Source organism: Sarcophilus harrisii, chromosome 6, assembly GCF_902635505.1.
Source record: "Sarcophilus harrisii chromosome 6, mSarHar1.11, whole genome shotgun sequence".
NCBI lineage: Eukaryota > Metazoa > Chordata > Mammalia > Dasyuromorphia > Dasyuridae > Sarcophilus > Sarcophilus harrisii.
The window spans coordinates 67,185,251-67,205,264 of record NC_045431.1 but is presented as its reverse complement, the minus strand read 5'-3'; the positions used below and the strand labels follow the sequence as shown (position 1 = coordinate 67,205,264).

At 34.7% G+C, this 20,014-nt stretch overlaps 1 protein-coding gene across 3 annotated transcripts in view; it reads left to right on the top strand.

Annotated features, from left to right (window-relative positions):
- The window catches only part of INPP4B (inositol polyphosphate-4-phosphatase type II B), a 767,278-nt gene that overhangs the window by 467,265 nt on the left and 279,999 nt on the right, over window positions 1–20,014 (top strand). For all 3 annotated transcript variants that reach the window (XM_031943193.1, XM_031943195.1, XM_031943194.1), the window contains exon 9: window positions 12,841–12,952. In XM_031943193.1, coding sequence (XP_031799053.1) covers window positions 12,841–12,952 — 112 coding nt within the window. The remainder of the gene's footprint in view (window positions 1–12,840; window positions 12,953–20,014) is intronic.

Here is a 20,014-nt window from a genome sequence, read left to right as displayed (position 1 = left end):
AGCTTCTAAACCAGATTCAAGTAAAACTGGGAAATATTTGACAAAATAAATATACAGTCAAACATACTATATTTTAAAAATAAGCCAAATAAAAAATACTGTGTTTTAAAATAAACCAGTATTTTCATGCAGGGATCCTTACGAATTAATTTTATTCTCGCCCCTCCTTTTATTTGGGTCGGACACATCTGATCTGGCCATTAAGCTTCTTTACTATCATCCATCTATCACTAATACAAAGCCACAGAAAGCTCTGCCAGTGTCACGGATGTTAGTGGTCTACCTGTGTGCTTATTTCATTAATAATGAATTCTTCTTGTCTGAAGTTCCATGGGCCCAGCCTGGACTGTCTGTCCATGGGGTCTAACCCAGGTCATGATGGCTTTCTTCACTGGATAGTTTTAGAACTATTGGTTGTTTTGTACACTGACATTTTAACAAAATCTAGGAATGATGTTTATCTGGCCATTGAACATCCCTTGAGAAAGATGGTGGGATCCATTGGGCAGAAAGGTAATGCCATCTAGTTGTCATTATTTAAAGTCATTTTGATCATATTAAAATTCCTTCCTCCTTCTAACTGGGTTTTTAGACTTCTGAAGACTTCATTAGGTGTGAGAGACAAATGTTAAAGTTACTCATTGATGTATAATGTATGGTAAAAAATCTTTGGGAAAATAGAGCATAGATTGGTATTGTTGCTATTTCACCCTTCTCAGCCCTGGTGATTGTGTTTCCATAGTTAAATATTTAAGACTGTCTAGTGAAGAAGCAAGGGCTTGACTGAAGTAATCAGAAATCCTTAAGATGTCAAGAATCAATTTTTTTTTCCTGGTGGAACAGCCACCCAAATTAAAAAGTCATAATGATTTGGTAACAACCTGCTTTATCTAATTTCTGTTCTCTACAGAGATTAAATCAGGTATTTGTTACCATAATTTGGGTTTTTTTAGACTCATAGAGTTTAGACAATAGTTAGAGCTAAAAGAAACCTTGGAGACCCTTGAGTCTAGAGGAGGAAGTTATAATCAAAACAGTTAAATGGGTCTATTTAAGGTCTCTAAATAAAGAAATGTCATAGTATGCAGCAGAATCCAGGTAATAGAATTGTGGCAATTGAAAAAAGCAAGGACCTTCAGAATGCTGCTCTTGGAGACTCCGCAGTGGCTTGGGAAGATGGCGGTCATACCAAGAAATCAGCTAAAAGTCAGTCAGAGAAGGTGAAGAGCAAAAATGTTTTTATGAGAGTTTAAGCTAACCAGGATGATAGTCCAGCTCTTCACATTGTCACCCTGCTGATACTTTGGCGTCAATTCCTGAGCCTCAGGCTACATTCAGTTGCTCCCTGCAGCCACTGAACTGAATGATTATTCTTTATTTTGACCTTTTATTTTGGACATCTCTGTGGACCCTGGCCCACTATTCCATGCAAGTCTACCAGTGACAATGTTGGCTACCAAGTTTTGCTCCCTTTTCAGATGTCATTTCCATGTGATTCATGCAATTCAATTCAATTCAACAGATATCTATTAAACACCTACTGTATGTAAGACAATATGGACAAAAAGACAGAAATAAGATAGATCCTGCTCTCAGAATATTTACTTTCTACTGACAAAGACAGCTAGAACTTGGAGTGAGGAAAATGTGTTCACATTTTGCCTCAGATACTTAGTAGTATGATTCTGGGCAGATTACTTTACCTGTCTTTAATTTACTTCACCTGAAAAATGATAATAATAACACCTACATCACTGGGTTGTTATGAGGACCAAAGGACTTTTCAAATCTTGAAACTCTACATAAACTCTACTTATCATCATCATTATTATCATTACTGAGAGAACTATACCATATACACAGATAAGTAAAAATGAGGGAATATTTTCAAAAGAAAAAAAAAAACTGAAAGGAGGGAAAAAAAACCAAGGGAAAGGGAGAATGAAGCTTTTAAAAAGAAGTGGCACCCAAATTGAGATTGAAGGGATTCTCAGTCTATGAAAAAATATCGAGTTGGAAGACACCATGTTGAGTCCTAAGAACTGCTAAGATGTTGATTTGATTGGAATGTTAAATGTGTGAAAGGAAGAGTAATAGAAAGTGTCTAGAAGATAGATCAGAGAGGCTAAGACTAGAAAGGGAGACCAAAAAGCTGGATTTAACTGTGCTTTAGGTGAGAAGGAGGATTTGACTAGAGGTGTGGCTGAGTGAGCAAAGAGAACAAAATATGAAAAACGTATAGATAGAATGGATAACTTATGCAGCTGCTGGGGAGGTGGGGAAAGCAGGACAGGAATTGAGAGGGGGAAGTAAAAGGATTATTTTTAGGCTGTAAACCTGGGAGACTGGCAAGCTGGTGGAGTCTTCAACAGAAAAAGGGAGGTTTGTAGGAGGGATGATTTTGGAGAAAAATATAACAAACTGTATGTTCAATCCATCGACATTGAAATGCCAGTGGAATAAATTTAAGAGTTCTAGTTCCTTTCCTAGTCCCTGCTCTCCTTTTGTTTAACAAGCAATGTTTTCTCTCTTTCCCTGCTCCATGCCTCCATGGACTAGTCAAGCTCCAGCCCTTTTGCTCCTTCCCTTTTCTATGCTCTAAAGCAAGACTTTTAAACTTGGGACTAATGACACATTTTTTTTGGGGGGGATATGATACCTTGATCATAATATTTCAGTAGAATAAGTTTCCTTGGTAACATTATATATTTTATTTTGTGCATTTAAAATTTTCATCTCTGAGAAAGGATTCATAGAATTTACTGGGCTGCCAAAAGTGTTCATGAAATAATTTTTTTTAGAAAAGAGCAAGAAGACCTGGCTTAAAGACTTTCATTAGTTCATGGACCCTGAAAGAGGAAATCCAAGTAAGTTTTAGGACTGAGACTGAAGAACATCACAATCTACTTTAACCCCTTCATAAACCATGACTTCAGATTTTTCACCAAATGGTGATCCACTCTCCACATAAAAACCCTTAGGTGCTTATTATATACCAAGATAACTCATTCTATTTTTTTTTAGATAATTATATTAATTAGGAAGTTGTCTCTTGTATTGAGTTAACATTTGCCTACCTATTGCTCTGCTCATTGGTCCTATTTCAAGCTTTTATAGGGAATTGCTCTGACCTAATTTCATTTACACATAATAGCTCTCCTTTCTAGAATTTTTATCTTTTCCAAGCTTATAAAATAAGTTCATTCAACCAGTCTTCATATGGCATCATTTTGAGACCCTTAATGCTCCACATTGTGAATTTTCCTTTTAAAATAGTATGCCTACAGATGAAATAATCATTCAGTATTCTAAACTTCTATCAATATTCGCTAGGATTGCAATGAATCTGGGATGCAGTCACATTGCAGCACTGACTTTACTGATTATGCGATCCACTGGAACAACTTAATTCTATTTCATGTGAACTGCTTTGCCTCCACATCTCCCTCATGCTTGACTTAGGGTGCTGCTATTACAAACCCAAGTGGAGTGCTTTCCATTGATCTCTATTAAATTCCATTTTATTAACTCTAGCCCACGGTTCCTGCTTGTCATGACCTTTCTGGATTCAAATTCTGTAACCCAGTATATTTGCTGGCTCTTCCAGCTCCCTGTCCCCAATTATGATTATATCATCTGCAAATTTGATAAGCTTGCCATCTATACCTTCATCCACATCAGTAATAAAATTGCTAAATGGAATAGAACCAAGGACAGGGCCCTGCAGCAGTTTGTTCGAAATTTCCCTACAGATTCCAATTGAGCTGTTTAAAATTTTAGCAAAGACTTGGATAAAAGCATAAATGGGATGTCCACCAGATTCAAATGTGATACAAATCTGGGGAGAGAGAGAATTAATGCAGTGGGTGACAGAATGAGGATCTAGAGAGGTCATGACAAGCCAGCATTGAGATAGATATAATAAGATTATCTCAATAAGAATCAATGTAAAGTCTCACAATTGAGTTCAAAAAATCAACTCCAGGAAGGAGGAAGGGGTAGAGAGACAAGGCTTTGTCGAAGACAGCAAGCTCTGAGTAAGCAATGTGACATCTCAGCAAAAATAATAATAGTAATAATCCTAATGTGATCTCAGATGACAGAAAGAGAAGTGTAACTTTCAGAGACAGATGAAATTTCTGCTGGATCTGTCCTGGTCAGAATAAATGTGAAATATTTTGTTCAGTTATCAATGCTATAGGACTTTGATAAACCAAGGGGGCATCCAGAAGAAGCAATGTACATCCATGTCATAGAGGTAGTTGATGGGCAGGGGCTAATGGCATTGAGTCTGGAGTCAGGAATTTCTGAGTTAAAATCTGGACTCATCTACTTCCTAGTTATATGATTCTGAGCAAGTCACTTATCCTCTATTTACCTCAGTTTCCTCAACTGTGAAGTGGAGTATAAACAGCACTTACCTTCTAGGGTTATTGTAAGGATTGAATGAGATGATAATTGTAAAGTACAGTGCCTGGTACATAGCTAAAAATTTATTTATGCCCCTTCACTCCCCATGTCATATGAGGACTGGTTGAAGAAACTGAAAGATTTCAGCCAAAAAAAGACTTAGGTTTGGGGTGAGAAGAGACATGACAGCTATTTCAGATATGTAGAGAGCTCGTAGGGAAGGGGTATGAAAAGCAGAAGTACTATGGAAAAGACAGACTGACAGAATGTTGGTTCAAATCCTCCCTCAGATACTTAATCCAAATATCTAAACCATTTATTCTCCCTAAGTATCAGATTTCTTGTCTGTAAAATGAGGTGCCTGGATTATAGTGTCCCACCAAGGACCTTCTAGTTCCAAGATCCCATGACTTATTTTCTTTTTCCCTAGAAGGCAGAATTAGGATCATTCGTTGGAAGTTGTAATTTAGGCTTTTTATCAGGGGGAAAAAACCCTTCTAAATATCAGAGCTATTTCAAATAGAATTGGCAGCTCAGAGAAGTTCTTATCATGCTCTTCAGTCTGGATGGCCATTTGAGTGTGTTAGGGAATCCTAGCTCTGAAGTGTTCTGTTTTTGATATTCTTTATTTCATTTGTCAGTACTCTTTAGTTTCAGTCAGTAGACCAATTCTGAAACAATCCAGTCTGTTTCTCCCTAGTTTCCCAAGTGATCCTGAGAGACACTTTCTCAAATACTCAGCTAAGCTCAAGATACATTATGCTGATGCCATTTCCCTGATGAAATAGCCTAGAATGCATGAATGTGGGAAGGATCTGAGCTTTTGTCAACATGGGAAATTCACTTCAGTAAAACAAATGGCAACTCATCTACAAATTAGTAGATAAATCCTAGAAAGAAAAAAGGGGGTGAAGTGTCTTATTTAAATTTGCAAAACTAGGAAAAATTAGAGGAAGGTATTAAACCCGACTGCTTCTAACTCTAAATCAAAAACTATCCACTGTGCTATGCTCCTGAGTTTAGAAAACTTGTCCAAAATGAAGTTAAATGTCTGGTATAACTTATTCTTAATCATGTCTTGCCAGTTATTGGTGATGATATTCTCCTATACTCCCTTCTGAAGATTCTATTAATCTGTTCTGGTAATTTATCATTGATTAACACCAAACCCACTAATTTAACAATTTTATTTTTTCCTTTGTGAACATCATGGTAAACATCTGCCTTATTCCATATCTAGGACACGTCACTCATTTTTCATAGTTTTTCAGTGATTAGGATCTGTGACACTCCACACCATCCATGCTGAAATGTAGCATCTCCAGACCTTGTAAGCTAGCAAGGGATTCTTACTTTATTGTGGGTTTCACTTTCATAGTAACCATTTTTGATATATTATCCTTAGTATTAAAGTCTTCTTTCTTGATGGAGTACCCAAGCAAGATTCTCTTGTATCTTATTTTCCAATTAGTTTTCAAAGTTTTACTTGGATAGAAAGAAAATAATGTTAAGCAGCTAAGGGAAGAGTGAGTGAAGGATAACCTCTGTTCAAATCAGGAGGATTTCGATGTTCACTTCAGAATAACTGTAGTGAGACAGTGATTTATTATTAAAAATCTATTATTTTAAAAGGCACAATTCAAATCAACAAACTGTTTTTTTTGGATAACCATTGTTTTAGAACCTCAGAGGTCCTCAAACTTTTTAAATAGGAGACCAGTTCACTGTCCTTCAGATTATTGGAGGGCTGAACTATAATAAAAAGAAAAACTTTGTTTTGTGGGCCTTTAAATAAAGAAACTTCATAGCCCTGGGTGAGGGGATAAATGTCCTCAGCTGCTGTGTCTGGACAATGGGCCGTAGTTTGAGGACCCCTGTAATTTAGGTCATAGAATCACATGGAAAAACATAGCTTCTGTCTTCAGGAAATTTATGTTTCTACTGGAGCTGTGAAAATATCAGAGCTTTGTGTGTATGAGAGAGAGAGAGAGAGCAAGCATGTGCAATACCAATGAATTGTAAGAGATATTAAGCATTTTTCTGAAAAATGGAGAAGACTAAGAGGCTATATATAACTAACTATTTGTGATTATTAGTAAATATTAGTAATTTCAGTAACTCTTACTGTGATGGAATAGGTTTACTAAGTAATAGTTAATCTCTTTATTCCATATGGTTAGGAAGCAGATGAAAGTCACTTGTTAAAGTAACTTATAAGTAGTAGCCAGTAGTATAAACCTTGCCTTTGTTTAGTTGAATCAATGAATCCATGTATTGTATTAGCTATTTTCTATCCCTGATGGTGATGATGTAGAGGAGGACTTTCCTCTCAGGCTTCAGTAAAGAATCATATTTTGCCAGGGTTAGGCCACGACAGCCATCAAAGTCTGAGTTCCAGTTTTGGGCCATAATAACCCTCTGTAGGAGGAAAGCAGGAGGGGGTGTCAGACACTGCAAGGAATACTTTCTAAAAGAGTTATTGCTGAATCAAATGTATTACCAGAGTTTTTTTTTTGTTTTTTTTGTTTTTTTTCCTCAGTGCTCTTTCCCTAGAAAGTCTGTGTGTCAAGGAGCCATTACTGGAGACAAGAACCATTTAAGAGTTCACTTATTGGTCTATAGCCTTCATTTCTTTGGTCCTCTAATCTACTCAGCCATTAAAGGGATTATCTTAAAATGTAGGTTCAGTGATGTCATCCACCTACTCAGTAAACTCCAGTGGTTTCCTACTGGCTCCAGTAGCAAATACAAAATGCTCTGGCATTCAAAGCCCTTTATAACTTAGCTTCTCCTGACCTTCCTAGTCTTTTTACATCTTGTCACTGTCCTCCTGTTTGTTCCCGGAAAAAAGGTACTCTGTCTATTTTTTGGGCTTTTTCTCTGCCTCCTCCATTCCTAGAATGCCCCAGCTACTCACTTCCCCAGTTTCTTTTATGTCCCATCTGAAATCCCACCTTTTGTAGGAAGCCTTCTCCAATCCCTCTTTACTCCAGTGAGTTCTTACTATTAATTGCTTCCTATTTTTCTGTATATAGCTTGCTTTGTATATATTTGTCATATTGTCTCCCTTTAGTAAATGTTAATTGATTGATTAATTGGGGGTTAGCCCAGCTGACCTATGGCTTTCTTTCAGCTGTGTGTGCAGTCCCTAAAACCTCAAGCATGTGCAATTTTTGAAATCTCAGTGACAGAAGCACTGACAATCTGACGGATTCGAATGTGCTTTGACTGCAAGTAAGTTAGTATTTAATTTTTGGAAATAATATTAGAAATTAATTTTAGTTCAACCCTCTCATTTAACAGATGAGTAAATGGGCTCAGCAAAGTTAAATGATTTATAGGAGGTCATATAGTTAATTAGTAAAAGAGTTAGATTAAAACTCAGCTCTCTAAATACTCAAGTCCTCCTGGTCCTACCCAGTGACAGAATTTATGTTCAGAAATTTATGTTCAATTTATGTTCAGCATTATTATTTAAAATTAACAAATCACAGGACATCCATTTCTTATCAGAAAGGAATTTTAATATATTGCCTTATGAGCAAATCCTTTCCCACCCCTGGGGTGGGGATGAAGAATTGGAGCAGATTTTCAGAAGATTGGGAATGATCAGGGGGATGCCAGTGTCCACATCACAGTGGCTTTCCTCAGAAAGTGTTCCTTTCCCCTCTCCCAACTTTTCCCCCACCCTCCAGATTTTTGTCTTCTAAGGTAAAACCCCTTTTCAGCTTCTGCATTTGGGCACAGAAAACCTTTCAAGAGTGTTCTAAAAGGGGACTGGAACTGAGAAAGCATGGTTAGATCAGTAGATTGTGCTTCATCTCTGAGCTCTCTACTGTTTTCAATAGAAGAAAAAGAGAATTTAATTTATGATTTTTTTTCTTCTTACCACAGCCATAATTCCATTAGTGTGAAGGGACTATGCTGGAGGAGTGTCCTCCTCAATTTACCATCTTAGAGAGTTTTACGCAGGGTCAAACTTCCCATATAATGGATTGGGGGAGGAGGTTGTGAAATTATGATTTATTATCAATAAATGTTTGATTTGTATACTTACTTTAATTCCCATAAATAAGGGGTTATATAAATATTTCTTGGGCAAAAATGGGTCATGAATGGAAAAAAAATTTAAAAATCCCTGATCTAGGGTACACACTAGCAGTTTATATGATTCTCCCAGGATATCACAACCAATATATAGTAAAGGATTTTTCAATTTACTTTTTCCTGATTTCAAGGGCAGTTCTTTATCTACAATGCACAGTGTAAAAATCACTAAAGAAATGGATTTGGAATGCAAAACTGGGGTAGTTTCAGAAACCTCCTTGAACTGAGTTGTCCATTATAAATATGAAACATTCCAGTTTGTCCCAGCTAGTCCTGAATTCACATATTATGCAGAGGATTAACAAATCCTTAAGGACATCTCAGACTTCTGGACATGACTTTTTCTAGTGCTACGTTTCAATATGTCACCAAGCACATTAAGTGCCCACTATAGGCAAGATCTATTACAGTTACTGAGAATATAAAAACAAAACAAAATCAAGCCAAACTAAATATGAGATAGATCCTTTCTTCAAGGATCTTGCTTACTTGGGTATTAGATCCAGCTTTCATCCCCAATGTGCATAGTACAGATGTGACAAATATCTGCATTTTCTTCATTAAATATTCCCAATTTATGTTCAGCATTATTATTTAAAATTAACAAATAACATGACATCCATTTCTTATCAGAAAGGAATTTTAATATATTGCCTTATGAGCAAATCCTTTCCCCCTTCATTGTGTGTAGTCATTCTATTACAGTGATATGAGCAGTGCCATGGATATTCATTCTCTCCTTTTAATTTCATTAAATACACAATTCTAAAGCTTTTTTAAATTTATAATTGGAAAGCTTTTGGACAAAAAGCTTCTAATCATCGAGTAACTTCTTATTAGGTTGGCTTTTCATTTAATTAATATGCTTTTGAAAAGTAGCTTTTTTATGGTAGGTAGAGTGTGGGATTTGAAATTAGGAAGAATAGTGTTTAAAACTCACCTTCAATGTCATATGTGAGAGTATGGACAAGTCTCAGCTTGCTAATCAGTAAAATGGGAATGTTAACTACTTTGAGGGGTAATCATGAGAATATCTCATGTAATAATATATCTAAAGTTCATTGGATCATACATGTAAGTTGGAAGTGACTTTAGTGTCCATTTAATCCAGTCCCCTCTTTTTACAGATGAGGGATGGAGGTCAATAAAGTTTAAGTGGCTTGTCCAAGATCACTTAGCTCTTATGTGTCTAAGATAAGAGTTTAAACCCAGCTCTTCCTAACTCAGAAGCCGAAGGTATTCACTACCTCATATCCTTTGTAAACTTTAAAATATTACTCACATATAAGTTTTTTAATCTAAGTTAATGAATCCTCTTTAAAAAATATTTTAAATTAATATTTGAAAAGGAGGGGGAAAAGATTTCATTAGAGTCAGGCATATTATTATTATTATTATTATTCTGAATTACCATATTACCAGCAGTATCAATAGATGGGCTGTGCTTTCTGCAAAAGGGAGTCTAGAGTGCATTAAAAATAACATTCCTGATGTTTGAGGCTATTCTCATATAACTCTTTAGTTTGGTAAGAGTTTTTAAGATACACATCGTTGAGAATTACAGAATTTTATAGAAGAGAGTTTAGAAATTATTTGTCTGAGGCAAAATCTGAGTCAACAGAGGATGTTGAAAAGAGGTTTATGAAGAAGAAAAGGAATATTTCTATTTATAATTGTCAAGATGGAAGGGATCTTAAAATTTCAAATCCCTCATTGTATTTTACTCTATTCTAAATTTTATTCATGAGTGTATCACATACATATGCATACATATATACAGGAATATGTTTGTATGTATATAATATATAAATATGGATCTGTGTATATGTATATATTTATGCATATATATTATATATACAAGTGTGTATATATGTATGTATATGTGTGTGATGTATATATAGTATATATGACTATTGATATGTATATATATGTGTGTATGTGTGTGTATATATAAATGGGGGGAGAGAGAATATATATATATATATATATATATATATACAACAATATAATATATATAATACAAATATATAAAAAAATTTTATATAAATATAAATCACTTTCTCGAGAATGAGTTTTCCATGTTAGATCATTTGTATCACCTCATTGGCTATCAAAAGAGATATTTGTAAAAAGCACTTAGCATTGTACTAAGCACAAAGTAGGTGATGTATAAATACTATTCTCTTTTGCTTTCATTGCTATTTTTATTTATTTGCATTAATATAGGCATTATGTGCATTGTTTTTTGATCTGGCTTGCCTCACTGTGCAGCAATTCATACAGGTATTCTTAAGCTTCTCTGAATGCTACATATTTACTGTATGTATTTGCATTATATATTATAAATTATATTTATATACTACTAATGGTTAAACTATTTTCAGGTTTTTTGCTGCCATAAAAGTATTGCCATGTACATTTGGACATGTGGGTTCCTTTTCCTCATATTTTAAAATTATAAATCATAAAATAACTTAAATATACAAAGAAGACTAACAAAGATCATTACATAAAACCTTTAATCTTCTCTGATGGCCCTTTCTGTACATCAGTTAAAATGCATTAAACACCTACTGTGTTTTAAGCACTGTGATAAATTCTGGGTATTCAAAGAAAGTTAAAAATTAGTTCTTACTCTTAAGGTACTCATAATCAAATGGGGAAGACAGCATGAAAATAATTCAATAATCCAAACATACGTATACATATGTGTCTTGATTATAGTAATTATTAGCTATAAAATAACTATAATCGTTATGTATATGCCCACACATTCATACACACACAACACAAAAAGAATAAGAATAGATAATACAAGAATAAGAAAGATCATTGTTTAAGAAATTCTAAATTTCTGTGATGGCTCTTTGAATTAGTCAAGAATATCTATATATCTAATATCTTCTCAGTCTATTTTCCTTCTTTCTCTCTTTGTCTTATATTTTTTTCATGTTTATATGTATGTGTATACACACATAAAACATTGGGAATATTCAACAATAATCCTTAGAAATACTTAGAAAAGGATTCTTATAGAAAGAGGAGTTGAAGGAAGCCTAGAGAAGCCAAGAATCAGAGATGAGCATGAAGGCAATTCTAGTCATAGGAAACATCCAGTCAAAACTCTAGAAGTCAGGAGATGAAGTATCCTATGTGAGAGACTTTAAGAAAACCTTAAGAGAAAAAAATATCTAGGAGAAAGAGGATGGCCAATTATCTTAAAGGCTGCTGAGAGAACAAGAAAGATTAGGATTGAGAAAATACCATTAGATTTAGCAATTAAGAAGTCATTTTTAAACTTGGAGAGAACAGTTTTAGTTGAATGATTATGTTATAAACCCAAGTGAAGAAAGTTAATAGGAGATTAAGAGGAGATGGAATGGAGGTGCTGCTTATAGATTGTTTTCTCAAGTGGTCAAGCCACAAAAAGGGACGAGAGATGAGAAGTCAGAGTCATATTTATAGGCAACCAGTAGACAGGAAGAGATTGAAGATTAGTGAGGCAATGGGGACAATGAGTACCAGGGCAGTCTGCTGGAAAAGACAGGATGGTTTGGGATAAGCTTTGGGGATGAGATGAGATGTTTTCATTTGAGATGAGTGAAGGTGGAGAGAATGATGGAAAATTTCTGGTTGATGTGTGATGAAGCATAGGAGATGAGGGAATTCTCAACAAAATGGCTTCAATATTGTCAGGGGAATATACAAAAAAGTACTTAGCTGGGAGGGAAAAGGGAGCCTTGGGAGCTTAAGGAGGAGGTATAAACCCAGCAATACCAATCTCTACATTTTGCATATGAAAAAAACAGAGAGGGGGGAAGTAACTTGGCTGCAGTGACCAAAGTGGTGCCCAATTCAGCAGTCATTTCCACCACTCAATATTTCTTTGCTGATTTGCTTTTTCTGTAGTTTCTCTGTTTTACTATTTATATTTCTTACATGTAGTTGTTAATTGGGAGGCAGTCCTTAAGGAAAGAAAATAAAAATTCTAAACTGTTATGCTATTAATAGCCTGATTGTGCACCCATTTAAGAACATTTGGTCTTAACATTATAGGTACTTATGAAATGATTTTACCTTCATGAGGTGTGATTATTCACCCGTGACTTCTCCTAATACATCTATGGTTCATTTCATTAAATGGAGTTTTATGGGAAAAATATCCCATTGTTGCCTTCATTTTATGTTTATAAGAAATTACTGTAATGCAACATAAAGAACCTACAAAATGGATTGCATAGAAAATGTTTCCTCAAGGAAAGCTTCTTTTCCTGGGCACTCTAGGGGCTGAAGGAGGATTTCATCTTTCGTTTTTGGTTTCAGATCTTCCGATGGTGGAAAAGCTGTTGGTACCATAGACGTCAATCTTTTGAAGATGGGGGAGATAGAGGATGGGGAAACCGACCACATCACAACAGATGCGCAGGGACAAAAGGTAGGATTTCAGGCAGCTCATTGCACAAATTAAATTAGAAATGATCAGCTGCACCAGATGCCTCTGTTGCTAACACCACAGTGGGGTTTAAACTCTCATTATTCAAAAAGAAAAATGAGAAAGCAGCCCCAGAACTGGAATACAAGATATGGGTTTAATCCTCTGAACTGAAGCAACAACAACAACATCATCATCATTTGCACAAAAGTATACTCTTCAGAAATACTTGCTTATTGATAGAGTTCTCCTTGATATGTACTACCCCTTCCCAATAGAACAAAGATAGTCATTTCCACTTCATTTTTGCAATAATTAATCACTGCCCAAGAGTGTTGAAAAACAGTGAGACCATTGCTTTCCATTCCCAATAGCTTCTTCAGAAAGAGATGAATTTTGATTTGACTATAATTTTTAGAAACAGTGGGGTCAGGCTTTTGTATGAAAATGTGGTACTTAATGAAATTACAGGAAGAGACAGACCTCTAACAAAAAAGATGAGTTATAAAGGAAGGCTAAATCTGAGATAAAGCCCAGTCACTCTTTCTTCCCTGAAGTTTTCTTGAAGCAGGGTGGACTCTGCTACATGCAGCAATTATTTGCTGTGTTGTTACCTTCTTTCTTTATGACTAGCCTGTCCCCAGGGTCTATTTTCTCTTCAAAAGGAAGGAATTTGGGGGAAAAGTGCTATTTGCAAAGCAAAATTCTCTCTCAGAAGAAAAATGCATTTTCTACAGATTCATGTTCGATGGCCCTCGAAATGTTACAATGGGGAGCAGATTTCCATTATGCTCCTTATTTGAACATGTATCTGGCAATTTAGTAGAATTGAAAGTCCTGGATTTGGGGGTCAGAAGACCCTGAGGTTTAGTGTCTACCTTGACATTTGGATAAGCATCTTTTCCCTTCTGGATTTCAGTTTCTTCCTCTACAAACAAGGGCATGAGATTCAATTCAATTGATATTATGTACCAAACAGATGCATGAAACCATGCAAGGTCTTAGAGAAAACAGAACAGATACTTCCCTCATGGAAGTTACAATCTATTGGAGGGATGCCATATGTTCAATGATACAGCTAAGTACAGAGCCATTTGAGAAGGGAAGAGGCTCTGATAGTTAAGGGGATCAGAAAAAGACATGATCCTCAGATGAATCTTGAATCAAGCTGATGCTGGTGGGACATGTGAATGTGCAGAGGAAATGATGTGCTATGTCCCTCCCTGAAAAACTCCCCATTTCTCTAATACTCTGAAAGCTGATAATTCTTACTATGACATCCATCTGTAAAACACTGTGAAGACAATCATTCAATTCAAATCACAGATTAATTAAATGACATAAGGGTGTCTCTAATTGAATTTATACCTGAAAAATGCTTCCAGCTTCATTTTCACCCCAGTCATTTTCTTCTACTTTATCCTTCAACTTAAGACTTTGCCTGGGAGAAACTGAGCATTTGGCTGTAATTATGCAGCATAAGAATTCTAATCAAATCAATGACACAGTTGCCTCTGGATAGGTCAATTGACTGTCCTTTGGCATCTTCTTTTTGACTTTCCAATCTTAATTCCTTTCCCTATCACTCTTCTATATGTTTCCCTTCCTTCCAGTGTAAACTTCTTGAGAGCAGAGTTTGTCTCACTTAGACTGTATATCCAGTGAGTATCACAGTTCTTGCTTATTCATTCACTGAAGACTTTTATATATCATCCCTTCATCTTCTCTTTTCCAGGTTAAACCTCTGCAACTCATGTAACCAATTTATTCATCTCAGCATCTAGATTATCCTTTTCTGAGCTAGTTCTTTCTTGTCTATGTCATTGCTAAAATGGGATGCCCAGAACTGAACACAGTTTTCCAGATCAGACCTAGAATAGTAATGATAGAGATAATAATAGCATCTTCCTCCCAGAGTTGTTATGAGGATTGAATGAGAAAATATTTATATAACATTTCACAGGGCTTGACACATAGCAAATGCTATATAAATGTTATTATTATTTTTATTATCATTGTCATCAACATTAGCATATTTGGTTGCTTTCATCGAGCAAATTTAAGCTAAAAAAAAGCTTCTTAAAACCCATAATTTTCTTTCTTCCAAGTACAATCTAGCTCCTAACCTTCTGACTGCATATGGGGTCTCATAATTGAATGTGGGGGTAAAAAAATTAAGATTTACTATCAGTAAATATTTGATTTGTACATCTATTTTATATACCTAGAATCACATAAGCATTTCTCCAGTGAAAAAGGGTCATGAGTTGAAAAAGTTAGAAAAAGCCCTTGTCTAGCCTATATATATATGCTGATTTTTTTTTTATTTCAAGTGTAGAGTATTATTTCTATAGAGTAGAGTTCCATCTCTGATTTGGCTCATAGCTCTAAACTGACAGTACATTATTCCCTCCCAACTGTGGTGTCAATCTATATCACTGATGAAAGTTTTAGAAAAAACAGAAACAAACAAATAAGAAAAAATTCTTTGGGGTGTTCCATTAGGGGTATCCTTGAAAGTTGACATTTACTATTGTTTGCTACTAAGTGAATCTTTTGGGGGTCTGGTTGTGCAACTAGGTCTATCACCATTAAACCATACTGTTATCTCTGCCTATCTTTCTACTCATCTATAAGCATAATATATAAGACCTTTTCAAATATTTTGCTTAAAAAAAAGAAACTTTTTTTTATATTCTATTCTTCTATACTAATGTAGGGATTCCATCCAACTTGCCGAGGGTCTTCTTATCATTGTATGAGTATAAGTTAAACAGGCAGAATTTCTATTGATTTTCTCTCATTTTCACTGCATTTTTTTTCCTCACCTCCTTTTCTAGTCATACTGCTTCCTAATATCTATTTAATTTCACATTAGCTTGAATATCCAACTAAAAGTTACAGTTTGGGTAATTGAAGTGTTCTTTTCTTCTGCATGGATATTTAAGTAAAACAGATTTGATGAACTGGGATATTATTTAGGAGGCCTTACAATATTTGAGAGATTAATCATAGCATAATCAACAAATAGGAATTCATGGAAGACCTCACCATTAATTTAGAATTCCTATTCCATTTGAATTTTTTGAGAGATCAGTGATGAATGCTTCCCTCTGCTTTATGATTTCACATCATCAAAGGATAGTTGAACAAAGTGACCTAAGTTTTTTATCTTTTCAAACAAATTTTTGTGATTACACCACCTGTGTAGAAGGTAAGTTATTGGAAATTATTTAAGGTGGTATCTTTCCCTATCGATTAAAAAGCACAGTTAGAGTTTTTGTCTTCTCAATAGCTTCCAATTATTTGTATATTGGGGATTGAAAGATAAACACAAATTAGTTGCAGGCTTTTAGCTTATATATTTTTCTAAGAAGTTATTGAGAACCCTTTTTATAGATTAAAGAACTGGGTGAGAGAAGTGACCTACCCATGTAAGTGGAAGAGCCAAGATTCTTGGCCAGGTTTTTGAATACCAAATGGAGCACTCACTCCACTAACCCCATACTACCAAATGCCTGTTCAAGCAACTGGAACCAAATCTAAATTTCCCTCTCTGTGTCATATTCATTATTCATTTTGTCAGTCCGTAAGAAATAAATTAGTGTCACCAGAATAGAATTTGGCCCAGCACCGTACACAATTGACTTATTTTCAGCCAAATTCCTTCCCTTTGAATACAAAAAGTGCTCTGATACAGGATTGCTATACACAAAAAGACTAAAAACATGGCAAACACATGTCAGAGTATACCCCACTTCTCTGTACCCTGTTTGTAGTAGAAAGGAGGTTGAACCTTAAACAAGGGAGAGATACTAATTGTTTGAATATTGGCAAGTGGTTTATCCTCTCTATGCAAGAGGCAACATACCAGGACTTGCCTAAAGCACTATGGGTTGCAATTAGCCTTGGAGGAAAAGAATTCCTTATATTAAGACAACCACATGTCTTTTAAGTATTCATATGGCGCCTACTAACCAAAGAAGGAACTAACTTCTCCAGTCTGACATTCCTTTCTGCTTTAGAGTCAGTACCCTCCATTGTTTCCTCTTTAGTTTATGGTGGATAATCAAAATTTAGACATTTCTTCGTCCCAGACTCCTACTGAGACCTTGTGTAGATGAAATTATCCTGCTGATTGTTTCTTAAAGAGCAATAATATTCCATAGTGCACATATATATATATATATATATACATATATATACACACACACACATACACATATATACCATAATTTGTTCAGCCATTCTCCAATTGATGGGCATCCACTCAGTTTCCAGTTTCTTGCCACTACAAAAAAGGCTGCCACAGTTTTGCACTTGTGGGTCCCTTTCCCTCCTTTAAAATCTCTTTGGGATATAATCCCAATTAGAAACACTGCTGGATCAAAGGGTATGAACAGTTTGATATCTTTTTGAGCAGAGTTCCTATTTTGCTCTCCAGAATGGTTGAATCCGCTCACAGTTTCCCCAACAATGTATCATTGTCTCAGTTTTCCCACATCCCCTCCAACACTTGTCATTATCTTTTCTGAGATCTGAGAGGTATGTAGTGATATCTCAGAGTTATTTTAATTTGCATTTCTCTATTCAGTAGTGATTTGGAGCACCTTTTTTAGTTTCAATTTCTTCATTTGAAAATTGTCCGTTCATATCCTTTGACCATTTATCAATTGGAGAATGGCTTGAACTATTATAAATTTGAGTCAATTCTCTATATATTTTAGAAATGAGGCCTTTATCAGATCCTTTGAATGTAAAAATGTTTTCCCAGTTTATTGGTTCCCTTCTGATTTTGTCTGCATTAGTTTTGTTTATACAAAACCTTTTTAACTTAATGTAATCAAAATTATCTATTTTATGATCAATAATGATCTCTAGTTCTTCTTTGGTCGCAAAGTCCTTCCTCCTCCACAAATCTGAGCAGTAAACTATCCTGTGTTCTTCTAATTTGTTTATAATATCATTCTTTATGTCTAGATCATGAATCCATTTCGACCTTATCTTGGTATATGGTGTTAGGTGTGGGTCTATGCCTACTTTCTGCCATACTAGTTTCCAATTTTCCCAGCAGTTTTTGTCAAATAGTGAATTCTTATCACAAAAGGTGGGGCCTTTGGGTTTGTCAAATACTAGATTGTTATAATCATTGGGTATTTTGTTCTGTGAACCTAACCTATTCCACTGATCAACTTTTCTATTTTCTTAGCCAGTAGCAAATGGTTTTGATGAACACTGCTTTATAATATAGTTTTAGATCTGTTATAGCTAGGTCACTCTCATTTGCTTTTCTCTTCATTAATTCCTTTGAAGTTCTTGACTTTTTATTCCTCCAGATGAATTTTGTTGTTATTTTTTCTAGTTCAGCAAATAGTTTTTTTGGGAGTTAGATTGGTATAGCACTAAATAAGTAGATTAATTTGGGGATATTGTCATCTTTATTGTATTTGCTTGACCTATCTGTGAGCATTTGATATTTTTCCAATTGCTTAGATCTGATTTTATTTGTGTGGAAAGTGTTTTGTAGTTTTGCTCATATAGTTCCCGACTTTGCCTTGGCAGGTAAATTCCCAAGTATTTTATATTATTAACAGTTATTTTAAATGGAATTTCTCTTTATCTCTTGCTGTTGGAGTTTGTTAATGATGTATAAAAATGCTGATGATTTATGTGGATTTATTTTTATCCTACAACTTTGCTAAAATTATGGATTATTTCTAATAGCTTTTTAGTAGAATCTCTGGGGTTCTCTAAGTATACCATCACATCATCTGCAAAGAGTGATGATTTGGTTTCCTCATTGCCTACTCTAATTCCTTTAATTTCTTTTTCTTCTCTTATTATCAAGGCCAGCATTTCTAATACAATGTTGAATAGTAGTGATAGTGGGCAATCTAATTTCACCCTTGTTCTTATTGGGAATGGTTTTAATTTATCCCTATTACATATGATGCTTGCTGATAGTTTTAAATAGATGCTACTGACTATTTTAAGAAAAAGTCCATTTATTCCTATACTCTCTAGTGTTTTAAATAGGAATGGGTGTTGGACTTTATCAAATGTTTTTTCTGCATCTATTGAGATAATCATTTTTTTTTGTTGTTAATTTGGTTATTGATATAGTCAATTATGCTAACCATTTTCCTAATATTGAACCAGCCCTGCATTCCTGGTGTAAATCCTACTTGGTTGTGGGGATGATAATCTGTAATCTCTTTGCTAATATTTTATTTAAGATTTTTGCACCAATATTCATTATGGAGATTGGTCTATAATTTTCTTTCTCTGTTTTCATCCTACCTGGTTTAGGTATCAGTACCATGTCTGTGTCATAAAAGAAATTTGGTAGGAGTCATTCATTCCCTATTTTTTCAAATAGTTTATATAAAATTGGAGATAATTGTTCTTTAAATGTTTGGTAGAATTCACATGTAAATTCATGTGATCCTGGGGATTTTTTCTTAGGGAGTTGATTAATAGCTTGTTCTATTTCTTTTTCTAAAATGGGACTATTTAAGTAATTTATTTCCTCTTCTGTTAATTTGGGCAATCTATATTTTTGTAGGTATTCCTCCAATTTCCAATTCACTTGGTTGTCAAATTTATTGGCATAAAGTTGGGCAAAGTAACTCTTGATAATTACTTTAGTTTTCTCTTCATTGGTGGATAATTCTCCCTTTTCATTTTTGAGACTAACAATTTTTCCTCTTTCCTTTTTCTAATCAAATTAACTAAAGGTTTATCTATTTTGAAAGTATTTTCATAAAACCAACTCTTAGTTTTATTAATTAATTCAATAGTTTTTTTTAGTCTCAATTTTATTGATCTCTCCTTTTATTTTTAGAATTTCAAGTTTGGTATTTGATTGGGGATTTTTAATTTGTTCTTTTTCTAGCTTTTTTAGTTGCAAGCCCAATTTATTGATCTTCTCTTTCTCTATTTTATGCAAGTAAACATCTAGAGATATAAAATTTCTCCTTATTACCACTTTGGCTGCATCCCACAAATTTTGGTATGTTGTCTCATTATTGTCATTCTCTTGGATGAAATTATTGATTGTATGTA